Source organism: Buteo buteo, chromosome 24 (genome assembly GCF_964188355.1).
Source record: "Buteo buteo chromosome 24, bButBut1.hap1.1, whole genome shotgun sequence".
Classification (NCBI taxonomy): Eukaryota; Metazoa; Chordata; class Aves; order Accipitriformes; family Accipitridae; genus Buteo; species Buteo buteo.
The window spans coordinates 19,535,286-19,561,884 of record NC_134194.1 but is presented as its reverse complement, the minus strand read 5'-3'; the positions used below and the strand labels follow the sequence as shown (position 1 = coordinate 19,561,884).

Genomic DNA, 26,599 nt, shown 5'->3' with positions numbered 1-26,599 from the left:
ATGCTAGTAAGTTGCTTTCATGCTAAATGTCCGTGGTGTTTCCTTTTACAAAACAGGCTTTTATCTTTTCACAATCATTGGTTATTTCACTGTTCTGTCAAAAACTTGCGTCAAGACTTCCTTAAGCTAAAAGGGAGGACAGGCGCACTGATTGAACAAGCTAACTGCCCATGGATTCTTCCTGCTATCTTGTAGTTTTCTTTCTTCCTTCACAGTTGCGGCAATGTTCAAGTCTGGGATCCATGTTCTTGATCTTGATAAGCCATTTATACCTCTTGTTTTTAACAGATTTGGGACAAAACAAGCTTGGAATGTTTGAAAGTATTAACAGGACATACTGGCTCGGTTCTTTGTCTGCAATATGATGAAAGAGTCATTGTAACTGGATCTTCAGATTCTACAGTCAGGTGAGTGTTAAGTTCTTGCACAAAAAAATTCGAGTATCAGGGCTGGGAATATTTACAATAAACTCTAAATATCAGAAAACATCCCTAATGTGAATGTGATACTATTATCCCAAAACCAAGATAGTCATACTTGGCAAAGCATCATACTATATGAAGTTTTTTCCAAATCTGTTTCATTTTTTTAGTGTTAAGAATTTTGGAGGAATGTGACCCGAGTGATTCAGGGCCTATCCTGAAGTTGTAGAATGGCTGATGGCCAACTATACAATAATTTCTTCTTGCACTGTCTTCTGACATCTCTTAATTAGGACTATTAATGAAAGGGTATTTGGTATATATGGAGCACTTGACTGCAATTTTGATGATACTGAATTTAAATCCTTGTGTGAATTCAACAGTCAGTAGATGTCAGATATAAAGACACTCAGGTAGTTCAGTGGAAGGGCCTTGCCTCCTCCTGGTGTCTTGCATCGGTATACCAATGTCAGTCTCTGCAAAACTTCTCAAAAGTTAAGAGCTGATTTTAACACCATTCAAGTACTATTAGTAGTGATTTTTCACTTCATGTAAGCGAGGAGGTAGCCCCGGAGGGTGCTGCGTCCCAATTGCTACTGGTGTGCGCAAAATCTGAATGAATGGTGTAAAACTGAAAAAAATCCCTCATATTGGATAGTATTTGTTTTGGTCTGTTCCATCAATTTATACATCATACCAGTTTTAGTCATCCTGGAGGAGTTGTAGAATTGTTAAGCAGCTCTTTCTTTTAGCAGTGATCCCAGCTGAGGCATAATTGTTTGCTGCTGTTAATTGTTGCTTGTGAGTGTGAGATGTGAACGAGGGTACTTCCCCAGCACCCTCCTTCCTGCCTTCCCACCTTCCCCACGCCCTAAGAGATGTTAAACAACCAGAGAGCTCTCCATTAGAGATAGTGGCAGACTTGTGCATGTTTATGCTTTATACCGTGCATAGCCATCATCCTTCATTAGGAATAAAATTCTTTTCTTTTGCAGAGTTTGGGATGTAAATACAGGTGAAGTTCTGAACACATTGATTCATCACAATGAGGCAGTGCTTCATTTGAGGTTCAGTAACGGCTTAATGGTGACATGCTCAAAGGACAGATCAATTGCTGTTTGGGATATGGCATCACCTACTGACATCACCCTGCGCCGTGTCTTAGTTGGCCATCGTGCTGCCGTTAATGTGGTAGACTTCGATGACAAGTATATTGTGTCAGCGTCAGGTGACAGGACCATTAAAGTAAGTTGGCAGAGCTCTAATCTAGGTCTGTGTGCCTACCAAGCCAGAAAAGCTTCTGAGCGTTATTCAACTCTGAATAGCCAAGGTGCTCATATGCAGTTCTGTGCCTTTTTCTTTACCATTCAGCTAGCTGCTTCCTCTTGCTAGCTGTTAATGTCTTTATGCACATAACTAGGCTCGTAACATTTTTGTGGCTTCTGTTGTACAATTGCAAGAAAGTAAAGCCCATTCGCTGTTTGAACTCTAGTCTCAAGATTGGTTTGTTTGTTAAATGTGGCACATTTTGTGCCTTTTTCCAAGCGGTATTTTTTATTTCAATTGGCAGTCCTGTTCCAGATGTGAAATTTATCAGCAGTTGCCTTTCCTCACCACGCCTTCCCAGCAGCGCAACCAGACTTTGCCATGTTTGAAGAATAAAGAGGCTGTATTTGAAGACTATTACATACCAGGAGATTTGAGTTACCCCGAGTGTATTAATGTAACAAAGGCGTTTCCACCCTTCCCTTTCTAGAACCAGAGCTACCTTAGACTGTGCCAAAAAGCTCTTGGCAGTTTAATGTCCAAATATCTGCCAGAGATCCTGCTGCACTCTGTGTTGGAAAATGAGCCACTGGATACTCTACATTACAACTTCAATTACAGTTCATTAAAAATGGGCAAAGTTGATTGAATCATTTAATGTTAAGAAAGAAGCAGCCACCGAACTTTTATAGGCCACGGTTATGGCCTTCTCTTACTAGTAGATTGCTAGCAATTTCTTTGGTAAAAAAATGTGGGGGTGCGTAATAACTTCCACTTTTAAAAATTATTACTAATTTATCAAGATTCAAGTGTAATCAAGTTGTTGATATCAGTTGGGGCAGTCTACCACCTGAAAATATTTTATATACAACCCCCCCCCCCCAACTTTTCTCATTGACTCGACGTGCAATAGCAGTGCCTGTGGCTCCTGTCACTGCTAGGTCCCCATAGCACTGGTCTTCCATTGATGCCAGGTACACACTCTTTGCCCGTAAAAATACTATGTGAGTTTTCATTCCACTATCCAGCAATGGTCAGCCTCAGACCTCTTCTGTTTATGAATTCATAACGGCTTCTACTGAAATTCAAAAGCCTTGTTTAGGCGTAATTCTCAGAGGAGCGTTTATCTTGTGTTTCACAGGTCTGGAGTACAAGTACATGTGAGTTTGTTCGTACACTAAATGGGCACAAGCGTGGCATTGCATGCCTCCAGTACAGGGATCGACTAGTTGTCAGTGGATCTTCAGACAATACCATTAGGTGGGTGCCTGCAAGCTGCTATTGGTATGTAACAGTGCACATTTGCACGTGTAAAAGTAGGATTTCCCCTGACCTTTGATGCTGTCCTGCGCTGCTGCATGCACAAAACATCCTTCATATGTCTTGCTATTGGAGCAGATGATGTATGAATGAAGCTTAACTCAGTGTGAGAGTAAATGTATTGCATCCCTGTGAAAAAGTGGGACACCTGAGGTTTATGTCAAAGGTAAACAAAACTTCTTATCTACTGCTGTAGTTTATCACCTTGTCTTCTGCTTGGAGAAATGAAGACGACGTTGGTCACTGGTTTTCTTACTTACTTTCTGAACCTCCAATCGTTTGTTTATGCAGAATAGAAAAAAGTATATTAATATTTCCCAAGATTACTTAACACATATCCAACCTTTACTTGTATGTAATTTTGAATGACTAAATTTTGATATACTGCAGCTACGATGCAAACTTATCTCTGAAAAGCATGGAAGGAACATCACATGGTTCTGATGTCTTTTTAAGCAAATTATGTGATATCTCCCACAGAAAACCATTCAGTAGCATGCTTAAATCGCTGCATGTGAGGCTAAGGGACAGTGCTGAACCTGAAATACTCAAAGACTTTCTCCTCTGTTCTCTTAAGACTATGGGACATTGAATGCGGTGCCTGTTTAAGAGTATTAGAAGGCCATGAAGAACTGGTTCGATGCATCAGGTTCGACAATAAGAGGATTGTTAGTGGAGCCTATGATGGGTACGTTTTTGAAAGCAATTTCAAGAAAACTTGCCTTTCTTAGCAAAGCATCTTCTGAAAGCCACTGAGCCTTGTGTAAGGGCTTTTTCGATTTGGCTAATGGATCAATATTTAACTGAGTGGCTTCTGCTTGAGCATTTCAACGCAGCAGGCTGCAGCTTTAAGTAGCCGAGAAACTGCTTTTCCAGTGCTCTTTAGCACACTCCTAAACTGTGTTATCACTCAAGTTTGACTTCCCGTAGAAAGTAAACGTTTGTTTGGCTGAAGCGACATTCCTTTGTTTCTTCTCTCAGGAGTTGCTCCTTGCCAGGTCCTGTGTGCTTGGAGTGGTTTAGGCTTTCTATTTTTGTAAGACAGCAGCACTGACAATGTTTATTGTGAGCGTAAATGTATCTTGTGGGGCTCTCAGAAGTCTTTAGTGACCATTTGTGTTGGGTTGAGGGCAGGAGCCCCACTGTTAGTGCTTCTGACTTGCTCAATATTTTCATTGTGTAGTGGATTCACGACAGCTTACATCGATGTCCAAATTCTCCATTTCTTTCTCTGCCTGATTTATATTTCAAGTGAACAGTAGAGTTACTGAAAACAATTCTTGAACTGTGTTTGTCTCTAGCCTTTTATTTGGGTTTAGTGTGTCACTGGGGTTGGCAGTTCCAGCTTAATTCCCACTGGAACTTTGCACCTCATCAGTAGTGCTGTGAGCTTTTGAGATCTTCTGCAGTTCCAAAATGGCTTGTGCATACACAGTCAATTTGTCTTTCATGTAACCAACCCACTTGGCCCATCACAAAGACATCACTGTATTTGCTGCTAAAAAGAAATACAAAACTATCTGTGTTTTATGAGATCTAGCATTAGTATTTTGGTGAAGATAGATTCTAACATTTTGCTTGATCCTAATGAACTAGCTGTAGGGAAATTCTGGCGTGCTTTCCATTGCTTTAGATGTTTCTGCTATGCTTATACTTGAAACAGTGCTTTCATAACGACCTTCTTATTTTACTTTATAGCAAAATTAAAGTTTGGGACTTGCAAGCTGCTCTTGACCCTCGTGCCCCAGCAAGTACATTATGCTTGCGTACATTAGTGGTATGTAAAATTAATTTACTTGGGTTTATCTGAAATCTTTTATTTGTAAGTGAGAGGCATTTTATTACATTATAGTGGGATAGGTGAGAAACTCAGGATGTTTTATAAAGCCTAGGCTGCTGCTTATTCTAAGAATAAAGAAAAATTTATATATTGTTATATCCTGAATGATTTGGATCTGAGCTTAAAAGAAAGATCAAGTTTTTCTAGTTTGAGATTCTCGGATACTCTTAAAAAAAAAAAAAAATCAGCGTGACACAGTATCAAATCATTCTAGTTATTGGTGTGTTTCCCAAATGTCATTGTAGGGACTGGCTTTAAATTGCCTCTTATTAAAAAGGGGGGAGGAATCTTGTGAGCCTTTCCCAAACCTTTCTCCTAACCCTTCAATTTGGAAGGAAGAGACATGAAGAGGGAAGGGAGGTTGAGTTGAACGGATTATGACAGGAATTCTAATCACTTCAGAGGACTATCAGATTTAAGGCTGTTGCTTAAGTTATATTTTTCCTTTGTAATGAGTGTTTTGGTTTATGACAGTAGATTTAATTGAAAATAAATTAGGGAAATGGGTTCATAGCTCTGTTCACTGAAATGTGCATGAAATTTGTCAGTTTGACAAGCTAGTAGCAAGCCAAAGTTATTGTCTGTATGTGATAGTAACTAGCTTATTCAGCATGTGCTTGGCCTTTCTAACACCTAAAGAAGTGCTTACATGGCCAGAAATGCTTCTCATTTTTCTTTCTTTTCAGTATTCTTTGCACAGAGATGAGATTTAAGTATTCTTTTATTCCATATGAATGCAGTGTATTTAGTTTTATTGAAGAAGTTGATTCTTCCCCTTCTGTGGGCATACTGTAGCTCAGGTTATAGTTTGGAGATCAATCTGACAGCTTCAGTTAGTTCTCAAATAAAAGTAGTGTACTCCTTTTAAATTTATTAATAATGGATAAGCTAGACAAAGAGGAGAACCTCTTCTGGGCCTCTTAGTGCCATTTTGAGATTTCTTGGAAGAGCTGATGGAGCACGTACTCCTCCACCTCCCTTTCTTACAGCAGCATTTGAACACAGTCATCTTGACTAGTAAGCAAGCCATAATGGTCTTTTCAGCAGCGTGCCCTAGATGAAGCTGTGATGTGGTGTATTAGGGCTATACAAAAACAGAGTGAGCAGCAGTGTTGAATGCAAATGTTATGTAAGAGAAGGAGCCCTGGCAGTTTGTCAGTGCCAGCCAATCTTCTAAATTGCTGCTGCTTGACTGATAGGCTGCTTTTGTCTTTAATAATCTCGGTCTCTATGGCTGGCACCTCCAGGGGAGGCTCGGGGTTTACAAGCACTGGATTTGGAAGCTGTGTGTTTTGCTGAAAAAAGCTTACATACAAAACCAGCTTTTCTTAAACCTGAGTGTAATTATAACTAAGGGTTTCTTGACCAGCACACTTGAGTTTGAATACACCGATCTGTGTCTGGATACACATGTGAGTACAAAAGTAATGAAATGTTACCCTCTTCTTGCCTTGCTAACTGATTTCGTATTACTCACAGGAACATTCAGGACGTGTCTTTAGACTCCAGTTTGATGAATTTCAGATCATTAGTAGTTCCCATGACGATACAATTCTGATTTGGGATTTCTTAAATGTGCCACCCAGTGCCCAGAACGAGACCCGCTCTCCATCTAGAACATACACTTACATCTCCAGATAACAGTCTGCACTTTACTACCCTCAGAAGGTAAGCCTCCCTCTTTTTATTGGATGTATAATAAATATCTGAAATTATAACCCTGCCTGCAGGTTGGCTTAGTCAAAACAAGCTGATATTTTCCTTAAGAAAATAAAACCTATTTATGCCACTTCTTTCACTGTCTAGTCTTTGTATGGTCATGCTTCAGCTTATAAAACTTGTCACATTATCTTACCCCCTTCTATAATCCCTCCTGTTTATAATTGGGTACTTCAGGTATTTTATGGAAAGTTATTACGTATTCACAATATTCTTGGAAACTGAGGAGATGTGGTGTATTGCAAAGGTATTCCAGATGTCCTGTGAAGTCAGAGCCTTTTAGAGTTCTTGATGCATCTGCTCACTGTGGAGCTTTGTAATGAGCATTGTAATACACCTTTAGTAAACTGAACATGTGTATGATCTTTGGACAAATGCTCATCAGAAATAAGCAGTTCTGTGATAAGCACAAATAGTAGGGAAAGCTTTCAGAACTAAAAATTACATTGTGTTAGGCAGCCTGACAACTCAGAGCTGTCAGAAATGGTGCAGATGAACTTTTCCTCTTGTGTTTCCATTTTTCTGCAAGTCAGCTTCATTTAGTTCTCAAAGCACGGCGGGTAAAAGCTCTGCTGTAGATCTGTTTGTTAGGACAGTGGATTCTTTTCCTTATGTCATCTATATTGCTGCCAACAATTGCACTTCAAACTATAAATAGCTGTGAACGCTGGGACTTGGAAAGATAGAAATTGCCTTACCAAAGCAGAGCAGTCACCCCTTTCTCCAGTGCCGCATCTCTGCCAGTGCTGAGACTGGATGCTTCCAAGGAAGTGGAGACACCACAGCAAGAGGAGTTAGGACTAACATTGCCCCAACAGGAAGGATTTATTTTATTTGAAGTAGATAATTAATAGTTTGCTTAAACATTGTGGGAAAAGCTTTCCCTGGCTTCATGTAAGCATGGATTTTCGTTACCTATCCGTATATGTTTATCCCTGCTGTGGCAATGAATTCCTTGGGTTTTTCCACTCCTCCTGTAGGATCTCTGCTTCTGGCTAGGAAATACCTTCCTTGGTGAAGACACACTTTGCTTCTTTGAGATGCTGGTTCTTAAAAATTAGTTTTCTTTCACCTGTGAGCATTCCTCAGGAAAGTGTTGGCTGCCTTTCCTGCTTACCGAACTCCAACTCATTTTAAAAAAAAAAAACAAGAAGATAATGTCCTCTCTGGATATGACACTTGGATCTGTTGGTTCATTAGGTTTCACAGAGAGTCAAAGCAAAAGTCTGGCCATTGCTAGACTGAGTTTCCTGTCTTTCTGAATCTGTTATTACTTCAATAAAATTAGGCCCATGATTACGGAAGAAGTCTTATGCTATGATGATGAGTTAGTGTGCAGAATCAGCAGTTAATGGAATTTTCCCTTAAAACCACATTGTAAGAACACTGCTGCAAGGGTAGTTTAGTACAACTTTTGGACTTCCTTATCCTGCCTGCAGTAGGAGGACAACAGAAATCTGACAAGGCTAAACTGCTAACCTTAATGTTTGTCCAGAGTGGGGAAGTGGTTAAAAGACACAACTTTCTTGGGAGATAAATCCTGAAACCACCCAAAGAGCCGGGTCCTCCAGCGCTGCTTACCTGTGACTTCCACTTCAGAATGATTTTGTTTGATCCAGGATGACATCCTTGTTGTGGAAAGCTTGATGCTGTCACTGATGGCAATGTCCCTAGAGACTTTGTCCTGCTCCTTTTGAGACAGAGATACTGCCATTGGCTTCTGTGCCACCTGGGTCCATACCTAGGTGAACTTCTGCTGTGGCAACTCCAAGGCTTGTTGCAGTTGAATGGTTTTCCCTCCCTATGGAAAACTTTTTCCTCCTTTCAGAATAATTCTTTTTTTTTTTTTCTTTTCTTTCCCCCCTCTTTTTTTTTTCCTTCCCCGTTGCCTTTTCAGGCAGATAGAATGGGTTGCGTGAGAAGACGACAATAGTTTTAGGAACAATCTCCATCTGTCTTCCAGTTAATACACCAGTGCTTTCTTCTGTTAACTTAGAAGATAATTGGAGATTGACAATTTTTTTTTATTAAGTTACAGCAGTATATTTGGCAGGCTTCTTTTATTAGTTTTGATTCATGGAAAAGCTATACACAGTGTGTCTTAAGCGTAAAAGAAATTAGGAGTTGAATAAAACTTCTATCAATTTGCTTGACCAGCAATATGCTGGTGTCTTACTTTCCTCTCTTTCCACATGTGGCCCACAAGACCCACTGTCATTGAGATTTGTCAGTGAAATATCAAATGCCTTTGGCAGTGTGTTCTTCCATTCAAATTCTGCACACTTGACAGTTTTGCACAGCTTATGTCTGACTTGTCCTGTGACAGACAACTGAAACCATGCCGACCTCCATATCCTGGAAGTTGTTGGTGTTGGTAATGACAGTCCCTTAATAATTATTTCCTATATAGGAGAGATGCTGTGATGTCACTATTTGACAGGTTTGTCTGACTTCAGAATCCAAAAAACATAAAGCTACATAAAATTATGGTCAAACAGCTAATATTTCATTATGACATTTAATGAAACAGTTTTATATGCTTTCAAACATTATAGTTTTCTGAATTTTGAAACAGCCCCGTACACTTTTTTACAAGGCTTGCAGTGTTATGCCTCTTCAAAGCGGATCATTTTTGACAGTCCTGGCAGTTGGCTGCGAGAGTTTTATTGCTTTCTGTTGAATTCCTGTTGTTTATTGTAACATGATAAAAATTGTTACCATATGATAGTCTAATATTCTTACATTAAGCAGTAGGCACTGGGCTGGGGGAAGGGAAGTCAAGGGGAAGTGCCTAAAGATGTTTTAACCTTTCATGGGAATTCCATATCAGAAGAGGGCAGTTCTCCATAGTCCCTAAAAATGGTTTTGGGAAGTGGCAGGTAATATCAAAGTTCAGATTTAATTACATTAAGAACTTGCACTGGCTCCAAGCTAATGATGGAGTCACGTGGCTGGAAAAAGTAACTGAAATACAAAACTACCTGAGTTTTTTGTCAGGTTTTCTTGAAAAATCATGTATTAAAGCAACTGAACTTGCGTCCTGTGCAAAACTTGCTCCTCTGCATCGTGGAGAAGAAAGGAAAATTTTCTCGCAGTTGTGTGTAGCTCACTGTTTCAGTAAATAGCGTTCAGCATTTAGCAAGACTAGCTGGTGGCTCACCTGCTGGTCCCCAAGAGGGTTTTTGATTCTTACTACATCTAAGAAAACTGCCAACCTGTAGGTGACCCCCAAGGACTAGTGCTGTTGAGAATCTTGCTCTTACTTAACTGAATTCAGAGCATATTCTGCAACAAAGGCAGTGTCCTGTGGAGGTGCATCTCTCCTTGAAGGAAGGACTTCTAGCACAGAGGGAAGTATTTAACGGCAAGCACCCCCTTAACGGGTTGCGTAAGGGTTGCAGTCCTTGCAGGTATTTTGCCGTTTTACTTTCAGCCTGGAGTGCAAAAGATGGCGTGGGCCTAACCTCCTCCGGATGTCTCCAAATGTTGCTTTTTGATTTGTATCTTCTGTCAGTTCAGCTTGTCTTTTGTCTTTTTCAGGGTTTCACAGTCTTGAACTACTGGATTTTTGGCTACTACATGCCTGAAGATGTTGATTGACAGCTAAAGTCAGAATTGGTTCTAGATGCTGTGTAGATGCAAAGCAGCACAATTCTATATCTAAATTTCTTAATCTTTCCTGCTCTCAGTGGTCGTCTTTGAATTTACTACAAATTCACTGACTTCGAGTAGATGAATTTCAGAAGCCTATCCTTCCCTGCAATGAGAAATCCAAAGCTTCACATGTAAATTGTCCGTAGAAACTGAACTCTGATGGCTTGTTTTTCAGAAATAAATCCGAAGTCAAGAAAGGACTTGGCCTAATTTATATTGCTTTGCACTTTTGTCTGACTTTAAACAAAAAACATTCTCCAATGAAATTTGGGTGCCAAACACATGCCCAGAATGTACAGAGCTTTGCTTTCAAAGTCACCATTGTCCTTTAGACTTTACTCTCATGACAGATTCAGAGCCTGTTTTGTTTGATAGGAGTGTACGTTGGACTCTTAGAAATATTTCTGAATTGCTCAGTAATATTTTTGGATTACAGTTTACTTGTTTCTGCACCAATAATTTCTTTTAAATTAAAGATTACCTGTAATTCAGGCTAGGTTATCTAAACTAGTTGTATAGCACTGTCTTTTCCTTTAAACTGTGCTCTGTACTACAGCCGTCCTACGCTTCCTAATGTTTGGTATAGTAAAACCTTTCCATGTGTGCTTGCCTCATTTCAAATACTGTATAAGCATGTAGATATGATGTACATAACAGTGTAACCTCCAGGTGCTAGGAGTCAGGATTTCCTGACACTACACAAAATGTGGTAGCACTTGGCAGCAGGATGTTCTAACTACTGGCACTGTAGGGGTTAATATGAGTTACCTAGACATTTTCTCTGCAAAAGGAGGTTTTCAGTATTCATTAGGATTTTTTTTAATGGGAACTACATATTTTAAAATGTAATTTCTAAACTTTTTAAAAATTAAAAAATGTTTAATTTATGTTCTGTATCTTATATTTTTGTGCCGCAGTATTTACAGATGTCTTTTAACACCAGTAGGTCCTCACAAACGCCTACTGATGTCCTTCTTTAGCATTAGTTTGGCTGCTCAATGGAGAAGATGCCATGGGCCAAAGCTAAATTTATTTATGTTTGATTTGTAACACTTCCTTACGGTGGAGTGGAGGTCCCTTCAAGTCAATGCTGTGGTTACCATGCTGATTACCATGCTAATTACCATGCTAGTTTTCTTTTCCATAGCTATCAGCTGTGACCATGTTGTGATGTCCTGGTCATGGTTCCTCTTCGTTAGCATGCTTTTTTTAGGAAGTCTCGGTAGTTTCTTCTTATGTTGTCATAGTCTCCCCTCTAATTTATGTGGTCATATAAATGCTACTGCATTTTTCTGATGTCAGAGTAAGACATGGATAAATGCAAACGTGAATATTTTATTTGCATTACTCATGTGTGACTACGCCTGTCAGTGGCTTTTCTTCAGTGCTTCAGTCAAGCTCAGTGTGAAATCCGCCTGTTTTCCTGGGGAAGATGCGTGCTGGCACAGAAATGTATTGTCATTCCTTTGATCCTTTGTACGTCGTGTATTTTTCATCCTCTGGCAGCACTTTCTTGGGTTTGCATTTTTCCCTTGTACAATCAGAAAGGTTAGGGGACGTCCAGTTGCTGAGGGATCGCTCCCACGTTACCGGCGGGACAGCCGTGGTTAGACGCATTGTTTCTGTGTCAGGCGAATTCAGAGAAAGCGTACGTCAAGGCGTTACCGAACCGTTACAGAAGTGCGACTTAAGGTTTTCTCCTCTTCACCCTTCACATTGAGAGAGGTGTTGGGATCAGTGTTTAAGTTAAACTCCCATTTACGTGTTACTACAACGATATTTATTTCATCGAGATGACCGAATGTGATGAAGTACAGAAGGTTAAAAACATGCTCCTAAGCGTCCATAAGATCACTTTTTGGTAAGCTTGACAGTAGTTCGTGAAAGTGTCTTATTTTACCCTTCTCATCTAATAGCTTTAATATTAAACTGTTTAAAAAGAAAAATCTGTTGCAGCCCTGAAGAAGAAGGTATTTGTTTCCGAAGAACGGAGTCCTTTTTTTAAATGCATGTGTAAGATTTAAATTCATGTTTTTCCTTGGGAGATAATGGTATTTGAACATGCAGTCTAAACTTCTTTGTGCTTTGTGTAACATAGCAGTGGACTTTTGTGATTGGCACCCAAGGAACTTGACTCCTGGGATTAATGGTAGTGATCCTGGCTGCACTCTGGACTTTGTTTTGCTAACCATAATTGAGCAACTGTACATTACTGCTATATTAATGTTTCAAAGCACTGGGATAGTCTAATTCTAACTTGTAATTATGTTTGCCAATTATCTGTTTGGAAAGTTGGTGTATGAACAGCTTCTTGAAACTGTTAAATTGTACAGATATGGTTCATGATCTAAAGCTTTGTACTGTGGAATGTGCTTAATAAAAAAAAGTTTGAACTTAATTTGTCAAATAAATGGATAAGTTATGTCATCTAACCAAACGTCGGTATTACGCATTAGTTAATGCAAGCTCAGTGCGCAGTTACGCTGACTCGGAGCTCATGTTGGTAAGAGTTCGTGTTGGGTGCCGGTGCCGGCAGCGCTGACCCAGCGGGTGCCTTTCCCCACTCGTTCGGCAGCACCCGGTGTAAGGCACATGGCTACTGGGCCAAAGCATTTTGAGTCCAAAAGGGGTCTGCAGTGGCCCAGCTGCGTGCTTTGGCACAGGTCCGTGCAGTTCTGAGATGGTTTTTTACCCCGCCGTTTCGTACAGTGCGTACTCTGGGAGGATGCAGTGAATAACAGAGCTGAGGTAGTTCATCCGTCTCAGAGGCACTTAATTCTTCTGCTTTGCCACAGCCCTTCCATGTCATGCATCAGCAGAGACATCACAAGAAGACTTTTTTCTGACTTTATCAAGAATGCAGATAGAATTTTTAAAATATTACCCATTTCCGTGGTTGCTAAAACAATCTGTGTTCATGCCCTGAGCCCTGTGCAGATAAACGGTCTTCCAGTGCTAGCTCTGTCTCAAGAACTTTTTCTTGGGTTTTTTTTAGCTCACGTGCAGTGAGTAGCGAGAATAAGCGATTCAAAGTTCTTGTCTTTGGCCTCTGTCCCCTGGTCTTCTGTCAATAGTTTTATTTGTGAATTGAGTTCGCTTTTAAACAGTTTGAGAAGCTGCTGCTGCATGGTTACTGAGTTGCTCCAGTTCATTTCTGAACGATCAGACCAGAAGTGATTGACGGTGTGGATCCTCTGCCGCAGCCTCATGCCATTAGTGCGGGGGGACTGGCCAGGATCTTGCTGGCTTGTCAAGGTCCAGGTATGAGGGCGGTGGGGGTGAAAATGTCTTGTTAAATCATCGTGCTTCAGCCAACTTCGTATGCCCACCATGGGGCTCACCAGTGATCTTCTCTTGAAAGTGTTGGGTTTTGGTAAGGTGTTTGTTGGAAGCATTAGCCTGAAATGTTTTTAAAGGTGCTATAAACTCTGTGGTAAGAATCTGAGCAAAGTTCTGGCTAAGTATTGGCAAATTCAGTCTTCAGAATATCTCTCTAAATGTAGATTACTTTTTATTCTCCTTGGCCCGCTCTGACACTGGATAATAATTTTCAAAGCAACATTGCTGCTGCTCAGATTGTAGCTGCGCTTTAGTGAGAGGAGAGCAAGTAAAATCTCATCTATTTTCTGCTAGAAGTGCACTGTAAAAAGTGAAGCCCTGCCGAACCATTTAAAGGGGTCGTGAATGTCCTGCTGAATCTCGTTATCCAAATAAGCCATAGAAGCTCTGTGATACGTCTGCTAAAATCTGGAGTATAAACTTTGAGGTCAAACTTTAAAATTCCATCTCACCTGGGTGGCCTTTGGTTTTGGTTGTTTTGTTGGTTTTTTTCCCTTGCAGTTGTAGCCTATTTAACAGTCATCTCTTGATTCCCACCGGAGAACCTCCCTATGAAGTTGCGGAGGCACCTCTCGGCCGGGTGCTCCCACCCATCCCGGCGTGGTCTGGGGCCCCTTTTCCCTCTTCCCTCGCCCCAAAGGCTAGGAACCGTACGCTGGCCCGGGCACCGTGGAACCCTGCTGCTGCCAAACGCCCTGAGAGCTGCGGGCAAGGAGGGCAGATGTGGGGAGCATCTGGCCCCGGTTAAGGAGAGGCCGTGGGGTGTTCTCAGGTTGCAAGGTATGAGGTAGATTTGGCCATTAACCGTCGAGTGGGTTTTGGGGTTTACCCCGCTCGTTGCCTTACCCTGCCGTACAGCAGCCCGTGGCTTCGCTGATGCTCTGGGGGAGCTGGGGGGACCCCAGGCTGCTGTCGGTCCTCGTTGCTGATCGCTTTTGGGAACCGGGCAATGGGAAAGGGTTTGTGCTGTGAAATGAGGTGATGGGGGGTGCGTGTGTGAGGTCCCTCAGTGCCCTGTGTTGGGGGGAGGGAGGTTCTCATCGGGAGCTGTGTCGCTGTCCCGATTTGTGCTGTGTGTTAGTTTATCTTCTGGGCAGCTGCGGGTTTGCTTGCTTCAGCACAGCTGTGGGCAGTGTTTGTCAAGAGGGTAGGAGGGGACAAGCGCTCAACAGAGAATGACAAATTATTTTTTATGATATTCTTTTAAAATTCATATCTGAAGGTACTCTGCAGTGGGCTGCACTGTTATACTCAAGCTGTGACTTTCAGGCAAGGTTTGGTGTCGGTGGCTCCCCTGGCTCTGGTTATCCCACCGGAGTGCGGTTCTCCAGCCTCATCTGTCACCCAAAGAAGGCGGCTGCCCGTCCATCACTGCTAGGACGGGTTGCTATTGCATGTCCGCACATGCAGGGAAGTCGCTTTTGGCTTTTCCACAGTGTCAGCACTGCGAGGCAACAGCTTCACAGCAAACCTGCTGCCTGGAGAAAGGCTCTTCTTAAACTGGATTCAGCTCAGCCCAGGCTGGCTGGCGAGGTTGGAGCTGTGTTGATGAGTTTAACTGGGTACAAATGCACTGCAGTCAAATTAATCGGTGGAAAGCGTGATGGAAGGAGGCGGTGGGAGGGCACTGGGATGGGTGCTTGTGGGCTGAGCAGATGTTTGGGCTGGATACTACCAACTGTCCAGCCCTGAGCTTTCTCCTTGGTGCAGAGCTGAGCACTTCAGGTCCAAGTTTTTGCTTGGCTTTGCTGAACCTCTCCTCTGCTGCAGCATGTTTTTTCTTCCCAGATGCATGCTCTTTATTTACCTCTGCTTCTCACCATTTCCTGAAACTTTGTTTGTTTGTTTGTTTCTCTGAGCAACTGTGAGATGGACAAGACCAGAGCAGGGAGTGTGAGCAGAACTGCAGGGACTGTGGGAAGGAGGGTGGTGGGGCCCTTGGGAAAACTTGCAAAGACAGGATAGCTGGCAGGGACCGGGGTGCGCAGGGAGCACTTGGATGCAGAGGAGCACCTTGCCTTCCCGTCCTGTGTGAGCCCAGTTGTGTTTCTGCGGAGGCTGACTGTGCCAGACCTGCTGTGGCGGGGCAGGACCTGCCAGGGAGGGCAGCGGTTCCAGGGAATGGGGGTTTCGGTGTTTGCTCTTGCCTGGCTCGGCTGGAGAGGCTGCCCAGCACAGTCCTGCAGCTCACGCAGGGCAGACACCAAACCTCTTTGCTAGGCTGGAACTGGGAGCTTTTAATCAGGCTCATAATGTGGTCTGAAGGTAACAGGCCTGTCCCGAAGCCTTTCCAGTTCCTGGTGTAAGCTGGAGAGTAAATGACATGTCTTTCTGGAACGGATCTTTCTGGCTACATATGTGTGGATGGCTCCTTAAGCTGCCCGCTTACAACAGGTAAGGTACGAGGTATCACCTCGTCCTGAATAGCATAAGGATTGCCATAAGTGATAACAAAGTTTTGCTAACTAAATACTTTCTTAAAAATACTGTTACAGCTGTTGTTTCCTCCAAGGTTAACTGTCTGCCAAGCTCTGCACCCCCTGTCCTGCTTACTGCCGGAGCTCTGGTGCCCGCTCAGCCCGACCGAGTGGCGGCTGAGCTGCTCTTCAGCTCCGGCCACGGCTGCGAGCTCGGCCCAGCATCCACCTCCCCTCTCGAGATGTCTTGCTCCGTGTTGCCTCAGCGCCGTTGCTGGGGCTTTTATGCGATTGTCGGCGGCGAGGTGACTCTGGAAGCACTTGCCCAACTCTGAATAACCATTTTGAAGGGTCTGCCGTCTCATGGGCTGAATTAAGCAAGCACCTGAAATGACCTGTTGGCCTTTCTTCCCGAAGCTTTACAGCAAGGTGTGCAGGGAGCACTGCAAAGCCTTCCTGTGCCAAAAGCATCAGCAGATCTTACCCCTCTGCCCTGCAGGGGAGCAGGGATGAGCCTCTGGGGCTGTAAGTGCCCTGGTGAGAGCAAAACGATTTGGGTCAGGGTAGAGCAAACTTCCTTCGGTACACAGAGGTGAACCTGCCCTGGAGCCCTCCTGTGTGCGGGTGCAACGTGCTTCAAATGTGGCTGTAACCGCAGTCTCCCCAGGCAGGGCTTTGGTGCTGTTTTCTCACTTGTTCCTATTTTTGAGCCCACGCTTTCATGGTTTTGCTGGTTTAAGTCCACTCCCTGGATCGAGGGGCTGCGACTTTCAGAGCCATGGGGGTGGTATGGGGCAAGGCAGCCACAGGGCAGAGCTTGGGAGAGGTTGGGGGGACGGAGATGCTCGCTGTCACTGTCGCTGGCTTCCCAGGAAGGCAAAAACAGGAGCTGAGCGTGGGGGTGATGTGCTCCTGGTCCTCCTCGCTGCCCAGCAAGGCAACTGCCGACTTTGAGGCCAGTCTGAGGGTTTTTCGGGTTTCGTAGCACCGTTTGCAGCAACGGAGGCTCAACTCCGTGAGCCGGCTGCGCGCCATGGCCGGGGCTGTGCCGCAGGCAGCGGGCTCTCTCCGTCTGGCCCAGCATCTGCTGCAGAAAGCCCTTCCCTCCCTGCCTGGGGCTGCCTGCAGGCTGGCGCTGGGGCAGCGCAGACCCGTCCCTTCCCCGCTGCCGTGCTGGCCCCGAGCGTTGCTGCTGGCACCTGGGAAGGGTGCTGAGCACCGGTGCCCTCGTGTGAGTCTGCGCCTCCCTCGAAGCAGCTGGGGGCTGTGGGGAGGAGGGTTGGGGTGCGGGGCATCACGTAGGGATGCTCTGGCTCTGCTGTGGCTCTGCACCTCCAAACCTACCCTGGCCACGCGTTGCAGAGGCCGTGTGCCACTGGGGGCTCTGGTCTTAATTAGAGATGAGAAAATGACAGGTGGTAGGTTAAAAAGATAACAGCAACCCAGGCGGATGCAGAAGAGGGCAGGTGCTGAGCAGAGCTGTTGGCCCCTCTGCCGAGGACAGGCAGCAGCGGGGGGATGCTGCGCTCAACACCCAGCAAGCGGCACATGCGGTGGGCGTCCTCCAAAAGCCACAGCTCAGCGTGGCCCAGCTCCTAGAAGGAATCTCAGATCTGTCCCTTGTACAGGCCATCCGAGGAAAGTTTTAGAAATTGTTCTGGGAATCAGGTGGAAACAGTCGCGGAGGTGGTCGGAGCAAGGGTAGCCGGCATTGTGGTGGGGAAGGGGAAGGAGGTGGCAGCACGCGTCCCCTCCTACCCAGGCCCACAAACCAGAGCTGCTGGGGGCAAAACGTTGTTTTACGCTCAACCTCTTCATGACTGAGGCAGTGTGTTGGCTAGTAACTAGGACCTAAACAGGCCAGGGGGTGGCAACAGGAAGGCCGGTGCTGAGTACTTGCGCGCTCATGACACGCTCTGAGGGCCCAGAAGACTATAGGGGACCAGGACCTGCGACCGGCTGTTTGCAGCGCTCTGGTCCAGTGGAGTCTTCGGTGTCCCTGTGGTTTGAGCTGGTTTCCAGCTTCCTGCTGGCTGCACGGGGCCATTAATCGTGTCAGGGACCGCCTCGTCCTGGTCTCTTTCCCCGTCTCTGTGGCAGGAGCTTTGCTGCCTCTTTTCCAAGAGATGTGTCCCCATGGGTGGGGGTTTTCCCTCTGTCCTTCAGAGCTCCTTCACCCCCCAAACCCACCCCGCCTGTGCCTCCACTATGCCCTCATCCCCAGCACCCTCTCGCGCTGCAAACTTGCAGGGCCCAGCCCTGCCAGGGTCTGCCGGGGATGGCGGCACGGCTGTGCATCTCTAGCGGCCACGGCTCGGAGGTGGTGGGTCCCCGCGCTTGGCACCCACCGCCTCACCTGGTCCGAGGGGTGGGTGCTGCCGGCCCTGCCTGTGCCCCTGCCCGCAGGAGGCGACCGCTGCTCTCCCCTTCCACGAGCTGCTGCTTGCACGAGTCAAAAGCCTCCAGGAGGATCCGAAACAGCAACTTCCCCTTCTGGAGAAGCGCAAGGGGTGTAAATTTTCGGAGGTTTATTCTTGGTGCTTGCTGGAAAGGCTCCACGAACAGCAGTGGCCGCATGTGCCAACGGGAGGAGAAGGTGGCTGGGAGTGAGCGCCCGCTCTGGGGAGACGTTTTCCCTCTGGACGTGGAGAACAAGCTGCGAAAGGTTCCTGCTGCGTCTTTACGGATCCACTGTGCTGGCGGCCGTCGCTCGACTCCAGCACGCTCGTGCGAGACGTGTCGGTGCAGGAGCGGTGTCCCTGGTGGCTGGGCTGCCCCGGGCCAGGAACTGCCCCAGCCTCTGCTCGCCAGGGCCGTGAGGCAGCCCCTGGGTGGGTGGCCCCTTTTTTTTATCTGGAGACGGGTTCTCGGGCTGAAGTAGAAACAGCTTTCCTTGTCTGAATGATTTAAAGAACCACAGTTTCATCTTTTCCTTGGCACAGGCCAGTGCAAATAAAGTGAGATGCATCTGTATCTCTTGACTATTTTTTTTTTCCACAGTTGAAAATGTCATATTTTCTTTTCCTCCTTTTTTTTCCCTTGAAGGACCCCTTTGAAGATTTTGCTTTTGATTTCTGAACATATTGTGCTCAGAAGAAAAGATTGCTTTTTATTTCTGGAAGTCTTCTGCCGAGACAGGCTGGCATTTCCACATTGGAGGAGCGGGTGAGCTGGGGACCAGGGGCTTTGGCTTTGCTGGATGAGCCTCTCAGCCAGGCGGGCAATGGGCGAAGAGGTGGTGCCTGCCCTTTCGGCTGGAGAAGATCACGGGGTGCCTGCAGAGCCACCTCAGTAGTAAAGGCTTCTCCCGAGCTGGCGCATCCCTCCAGCAAAGCCTCCACCAAAAGGAAAGGTGTGTCCTCCACAGCCAAATCTCTGCCTTGAATAGAAGAGGCCAAAGGTAAACCGAGGCACCAGGCTTCTGCGTCCAAAACCAGCAGTGCTTTGGGGCGAGTGGAGCAGGGGAGGGCTCTGTTTCTCCCCACTGCTGGCAGCTCCCGGCTCTGGCTGCACGGCCACGGCTCGCCCGGTGCCACGTACAACGCAGCCTCTGATGACCCGCAAGGAATTACTCAGTCACGTCCTCACCTGATCTGGGGAGAACCCTGAATTCTTGCTAGAACGAAGAGTTGCAAACAAAAAAGAGGAGCGTTGTGCTCAGCTGTGGTGTGTTTTTCCAGGTTTTCTCTCCTACTGCCATCAGATTTACCTTCTCTATGTTCAATTAAGTTACCCTTTCACCTTGAATCCTTGGGTTTCTTGTTAAATGTGAGCTTCTCTAGAGCGTCTCTGGAAAGCAGGTATTGAGCTGTGGGATGCACAGCGCTCAGCCAAGTGCCCTGGGTTTTTCCCAGGTGGTAGTCAGTCCTAGATCTGATGGAGCCTCCACAGACTCAAGGTTTTGGGATGCTCTGAGCATCTCATTGTTTTTTAATAGCTTTACTGAAATTAATCTGTTGCTAAGGATGTTAACTTACGGGGTATATGTTTCTCTAGTACAGTTGGTGAAATCCTTGTGTCTTTTATAAGAAAATGCCCAAACAAACAAAAAACAAAGAAAAACTGTAGAGAGATTTTTGGAATTTAAATCTTTCAGCTGGAAGGAAATCCCTGGACTGGTGGAGCCAGTGCCTTCATGCAACTCCTTAGGCTGCATCTTTCAGCCTAGAGAGGCTGAGTTTCCCACGGGAGCCACCTGCTTAATGTCAAAAGCAAGTTACAGGACTGACTTCTCAGTGCTTTTCCAAGAGAGTGAGTCCAGATTCACGCCCTTGGCATCTGTATTTTTACAGCACCAACCACAATATCCCATTGGATCAAGATCAAAGCCTTAGTCCTTATTTTCAAGGTGTGTAACGGTCTGGGCTATGGATTTCTGACAGCCAAAAGCCTGAATTAAACAACATGGCATCACTGGCAGTGTGGATGGGCAGAGCACATCCGTGCAAGACATGGACCTTCCTCTGCACTGCACTGAGAGCCTCAGGACCTACAGCACTCAGGACCAACCTCTCCTAAAAAAAGAGCATAGGAATAACGCAAAAAATAAATTCAGTAAAGATCCTCTTCTCCACCCCACTCCAACTGTGCTTTTCCTAAAAACCCCGGGCCAGACCCAATCTACAGCAGCCCTCCCTCGAACATGCCAGCAGAGGTGGAGAGAAAAAGCATCGTGTGCCAGACACAAGCCACGTTGCTTAGAGCACCATTGAAACAGGCTGCGATCATCACTGCAGTTTAAAACCCACCCTTGGGGATGCTAAAACTGCATTTTGGTTGCTCTGTCATGGCTTGATGGGTTTTTCTTGTGATCCAGGCCCAGCCGAGCAAACGGCCGTGCTCTGCGTCAATGGCAGGTTTTACGGCCGCCCCGTGCAGTGTTGGACCCCGTGTTCCTGCAGCCTCACCATGCCACTGCTCTGGAGTGGGGGGGGCTGGAGCATTCATTGGCTTTTCCAAGCTCCAGCTTTTCCCTGGATACTTTAAAAGCATTTGTGCTATGCTCTGTGGTACTGAAACAGGATGCGAGTCAGTTGTTAATCACTTACATACCGGGAAAAAATACTGCTATGGGAGGCAGTGTCTTCATGATAGTGCTGTATGCCTTCTACAGAAATGCTTTTTATTTTCCAATATAATAGGAATTCAGGACACAAGATGATAAAGATCAGCAGTAATTACCCAAATTTATAGCTAACATCCTCTTTGAAGACATAGTTGGGGCTGAGTCCAGGTACTGTAGCAGGATGAAGGCCTTATTTGAACCTAGCCCTCTCTTGATTTAGTTGTATCAGCTCACGCAGTTTCCCTGGGTGTTCCCACTATCAGTAAATATGTGGTATGTGCCCACTAAAAGCTGTTAGCACTGGCCGAAATAGTTAATTTTCACCGTTAGAAGACTTTCCTTTCATTATAGCATTTAGATCTTTTTCTGTAATATTCTAAATAGTAATTTAACAAGTCAAAATTACAACTGAACCAAGGAGAGATTCCACAGAATTTTCAACGTGGTTTATGCATCACTGCACAACATAATTGGATGTATCCAATTAGGCATTAGAAATTTTTTTGTCTTCTCTTTCATAATGACTTAACGCTGCTCCACTGCCTTGCCTGAGCACCATTGGCGCTGTGGGAACGGTATTTAGTTACGGCTGCATCTGGAAAGGTTTGGAGTTCGACCACCCTCTCTCCCCGTATCATCTTTCTTACTGTCTGATCGTGGCTGTAAACCCGGAGCAGCCCTCATGCGCGGGTAATCCAGCCATGTCAGAGGAATGCAGGTTCTTCTTGTCTGTGGGATTTCTGGTATCAGCGCAACGAAGCTTCTCGCCAGCAGATGAACGCGATGATCTTGCAGGTCTTTCCTGTCTAAACACGACGTCTCTGATGAGTTTTGCATGTGGCTGCACTCTTCACCCTGCAGCGTGCTTGTCTGCATTGCGGCGGCTCCTCGGAGGTGGTGTGGGGGGAATTGATTGAGAAAAGGATCTTGGAGTCCTCGACACACGCATCGTCGCCTCCAAATCCCCTGGGCTGGTTTGGCAAGCGATAGGCAAAGAACATCCTGCCGGCTCCTCCCCAGCACTTGTAGGCATCCGTTTATCTCGGCACATGCTCCTGGCCAGCTCGCAAACCCTTGTCACACTTTACAGCAGATGCCACGAGATTCAAGCTGTGAAAGGAAAAGTCCAAACCACCAGCATTTGGATTGAAATGCAAACATTTCCCTCTTGAACAGGATTGCGCTGAGTGAGGAAGAGAGGCGCGGGGCAGTGGCCAGGGTGGTGGTGCCCCAAACCTCTGCTTCCCCTTGGGCGGGAGAGAAAATGGCTTACTGGGTTTGCACGTGGACCCTCGGTTTTAGAGAGACACAGGCGTAGGTGGGCAGGTAGGTCTTGGTGCACGGTCAGGCTGTGATCTGCCGAGGACCCTTCGTACTCTCTGATCCCGTCCTGCTGCTCCTCGGCACAGTACCCCATCCCTCTTTGCAGCCCCTCTCCGTTTGATCCTGGCCTGCAGACAAAAGAGGGGTGCGGGGGGGGCACGGGGATGGGAAGAGCAGCAGAGTGGCAGGGTGAGGAGCAGCCCCGTGGTCTGCCACGAGCGGTGGTGGCAGGGAAAGTTTGCTTTGCAGAGATGCCTCGTCTGTCCTGGTTGCACCAATTTCTTAGAGAAGCCAACATGGATCTTGCTCAGCACCTCCTGGATGAAGGCAGCAATGGACAGCCACAGTGACTGGTGGGGGGGCAGCTCTTTGCATTGTGAGCTAAATCTGATCTGTGGGGCACCCATCTGGTGGTCCCGGGGCATCCAAGGCAGGGATGGATGTACAACAGCGGGGCCCTGAGGTTCAAAGCCCATCACTGACCGTCCCTGTGCTGTGGTGGTTGTGCCTATCTGGGCTGCGAAGACCAGCTTTGTGACCAGGGGACTCACAGCCTTCGTGGAGCCTGTCCATCACGGGTGACCTCATTTCAAACCCTGGGCCTCAGCTGTAGCTACGTCGACGGTGAGGTGTAAGACTCGCTTACACCATGCTGTTGGGGTCTATTTTCTCTTCAGAAAGAAGTGAGCTGTTGGGCTTAGCAAGGGAGGGGTGGAGAAAGCTACCGCCTCCTAGAACGATGGCTCTGGGGACAGACGTGACAGTGAAGAGTTGGAAATGCTGTCCCTGGGCTCTGCATTAGAGCTCATGCTCTGGGCTTGTGCGTGGAGCTGAACCGGCACTCCTGGTCCTCCCCATCTGCTCGCATCTGACTCGGAAATGGAAGTCAGCAGAAGTTGGTGGAGGGACAGCAGCGGAGGGGGAAGGGACTCTTCAGCCTTCCTCTGACCTACCATTTTGGCTCTAGGACCTGGTACCTGTTGGCTGGGGAGCTCACCCAGGCACAGGGCCGGAGAGGGGCCATGTCCTCCAGTGTACGTCCCGTGGGAGCCTCAGCCGTGTCCTCAGGGAGGAGGTAACCCCCGCACAGACAAGCTGTCTTCAGCTGCGAGGTAAGGGCACAGCTCTGCCAGGAGGTAGGTCTCTTCCCACCATAAGGCTGGTGCCTGCGGTGTCCGGACGCCGTGGGCAGCAGCCTGTGCAGGCCAGGCAAAGTTGTGCCTCTCCCCAGGAGAGCCAAAGCGGGGCATGTTCAACAGGAGGGTGAGCCATCTCACCCGCCTCTGCTTGGCTGTGGTGACGGGAAGCTGCTGAACACCAAACTCTCCTCCGGGATCAGCTTCTGCCCGCACATGACGTGAGTGATGCTCCACAGCACCTTGAACCCACTAGAAACTGCACGCTGCCGTGAGCATTCGTTGGGATGGAGACAGATGAGTGTGAAGCACTGGAGGGCAGTGAAGAGACGACCTTCTCTTCAACGATGGTTCCCACCTCTGTGCCTGGTCAATGGATGCGCTTCAGAAGTGAAGTTCGGACCAAAAACCAAGGATCCCGGGAGCCACCTGAGTGCAGCCACCTCCGTACTGCCGGTCCAGAGAGACCCTGTGGAGGACAGACGATGCTTTGCTCGCTAATCGCATTTCAGGACATATAATCCTTACTTCACACTTTTTCCCAGACAATATCTTTCCATATAATCTTAATGATTCCTGCTGCAATAACAAATAGGCAGCCCTGAGAATAACTTCACACTTAATTGCTCGTGCCAAGAATCTCACCACTTGGCCCTTCTTTGGGTGTTTTCCCTCCAATCCATCTGCACAAACAGAAGTGGGCCAGTTCTGTGCCTCAGGAATGAGGAGATAAAAAGGCAATAATTTATTTTTCCACCAAAGCTAGAAGTATTTTATAGAATTTGCTAAAGTTTTTGTTTCAGGAAATTTCATCATGTCTCCAGGAAAAAAAGCGCCTAATTGGCCTCAGATTTTCTAACTCCCTTTCCATTTTTGTAATATGAGGAGGTCTAGGTCATCTCAAGGTCACTGCAGTTAGTGTTGCTTTAGTGCACCTCTGTGGATACCTCGTTTCTGCAGCAGTTTTTGCCTTTAAAAACAGCCCTAGCCTGCTGCTGTAACAGCCACTTTCTTTGGCAACCATTTGAATTCCTTCAGCATATGGAAATATTTTTTAAAACACATACCAGTGTATGCTGCTTATAGGTGAAATTCTCCATCAGAAACGGAGCAAATGCATCTAAGCTATTTGAATGTTGTTGTAAAAAAAAGAAGAGTAAATCCCTCAGCTTTTAACAGAAAGTGGCCATTTCCCATTATCTAGACTGGAATCTTAGTTAATGTCAAAATAAAATGCTGGTGGTTATCAAATTAATAAAAATGTTTTGCTTGGGAAAAATTTAATTTTACCACCCTCCCAAGACTTCCTGCTGTCTTAACGTGTTGGTTTACATAGCTTCAGCTGGTGAGTTCATTCCAGCCTGGGTTTAGCTTCATTTCTCTGATCTATCTCAGCAAAGCTGTGGACTCCAAATCTTTTATCTCAGAAAAAATTGTTACGTGGTATCTTGAAAATGGAGCAAATGCTGAGTCTGTATATGCTGTAGAAACATAGTTCAAAAAAAGAAGTGTGTCTACCTGAGTGACCAGATTTTTGCAAACAGGTAAGGCCAAAAAAGGATGGGAGAAAGGAGGTACTATCCCTCTTCATTGCTAAGGAGCTGTGGCACAGAAGAAAAGAGGAGTTTAAATCTTGGATAAAGTCTGTGGCTAGATCACCACGTTGCGTTAACCTCTGTGCCAACGCTGCCTACAGCAAGGCTTTCCTTTGGACATCATCATCTTAGGCCGGAGTTACTGGGTGGTTCAGCCATACATTTAAAGCAAAGCTGATGTATTCTACATGTACTCCCACGTTGTCTCCATCTGGTTTTGTCTCTTCAGGCTGCTGGTGTCAAAAACAGGCAAAAATTTGCGAATTCACATACAAAAGGCCCAAATGCAAGCGAAAATTGGAGGGGAGAGCCTGGGCAGGCATGGTGAGGGAGAAGACACTACAACGAAGATGTGCTTCCTGATCCCATAGGCAACACGACCTTTTGCATTTTCTAGTGATGCTGAGGACAGACAAACTGCCTGGCTCTGGGAGAGAAAATATTAACTGAGAGGACTGAGCAGTGTGTTCCTTAGTGGTCTGCCACAGCAACAGCCCTGGTGCTTCTTCTCAAGCATCGGAAAGGCTTGGTGGAAATATGGAGCAGCTCAACGAGCGACTGCTGGACTAAGAGGCTGGGAAAGGTCCTTAGATGATGGTGATGCTATGCCAGGGAGTTTAACTATAAGCAGGATTTGGAAAAAGATTGGTGTGGAAGTGGTTGTGTTCCCATGGAAGATATTTTTGGTTTTTTAGGCAAGCATGTGGTTAAGCAGAGTGCCAGGCTGGATCCCGGTACTGAGGTATCTGTGTATTTATTTGTTAAAAACAAGAGGAGACCCTGCACTGCAGTTTGAGTCTCTTGCTGGAGATGCACTGTTCCTCACTTCTTTCTGGCTCTGATTTCGGGTTGCACCTCGCAGTTCCTCTGAAAATGTGACAAAGGCACAGGTTTGGAGTGTGTGCGAGTGTGCATTGTTTGTCTTGGAAAAATACTGTCTTTTCACTAGCAGCATCCTTACTGCTCTGTGAAAAAGCTACTGCGTGCCCACTGCCAGTGATGCCTTAAGAGAAAGCTGTACTGGCCTGAAAGGCAAGAGAGGTCAAACTTTGCTTTGCTAAAGATCACATTTCAGCAAACGGAAAGGCCATAAATGCCTGCACTGGTTGCCTTGACAGGGGTTGGAAAGAGAATTGGAACGGAGGGAGAAAAATCATATATTCAGGGCGAGAGCAGCAATGAAAGCAATACCAAAATTAGCCCTGCATGACCAGCAAGGCAAATAGTGATGCTGAAGAATGAATTAACTTTTCCTTCAAAGCCACGCTTACAGGGCCCGGTTTGCAGCAGAGACAGACTGCGGCAGGCATGGGATTAGCAGATGCTTGAGCTAATTTGCACACCGTGACGAGCGTGATAATGCTGTCACGTGCAAGCATGTGCTTGCTCACGTGCCCTCCTCGTAGCACCTTGCGCTTTGAAGTTTCTTTGGGAGATCAGTGAGTGGTACGTGGGCCTTCCAGAACAGAGGGAGCAGAGGAAATACACGTGCTGTTTTCTTCT

At 46.1% G+C, this 26,599-nt stretch overlaps 1 protein-coding gene across 5 annotated transcripts in view; it reads left to right on the top strand.

Moving 5' to 3' along the window:
• FBXW11 (F-box and WD repeat domain containing 11) overlaps positions 1-12,649 on the top strand; it is a 77,990-nt gene extending 65,341 nt beyond the window's left edge. For all 5 annotated transcript variants that reach the window (XM_075057125.1, XM_075057122.1, XM_075057126.1 and 2 more), the window contains 7 exons: positions 289-407; positions 1,418-1,667; positions 2,830-2,948; positions 3,586-3,696; positions 4,707-4,785; positions 6,328-6,516; positions 10,108-12,649. In XM_075057125.1, the coding sequence (XP_074913226.1) occupies positions 289-407; positions 1,418-1,667; positions 2,830-2,948; positions 3,586-3,696; positions 4,707-4,785; positions 6,328-6,489 (840 nt within the window). In that variant the 3' untranslated portion in view covers positions 6,490-6,516; positions 10,108-12,649. The remainder of the gene's footprint in view (positions 1-288; positions 408-1,417; positions 1,668-2,829; positions 2,949-3,585; positions 3,697-4,706; positions 4,786-6,327; positions 6,517-10,107) is intronic.
• The last annotated feature ends 13,950 nt before the right edge of the window (positions 12,650-26,599 follow it).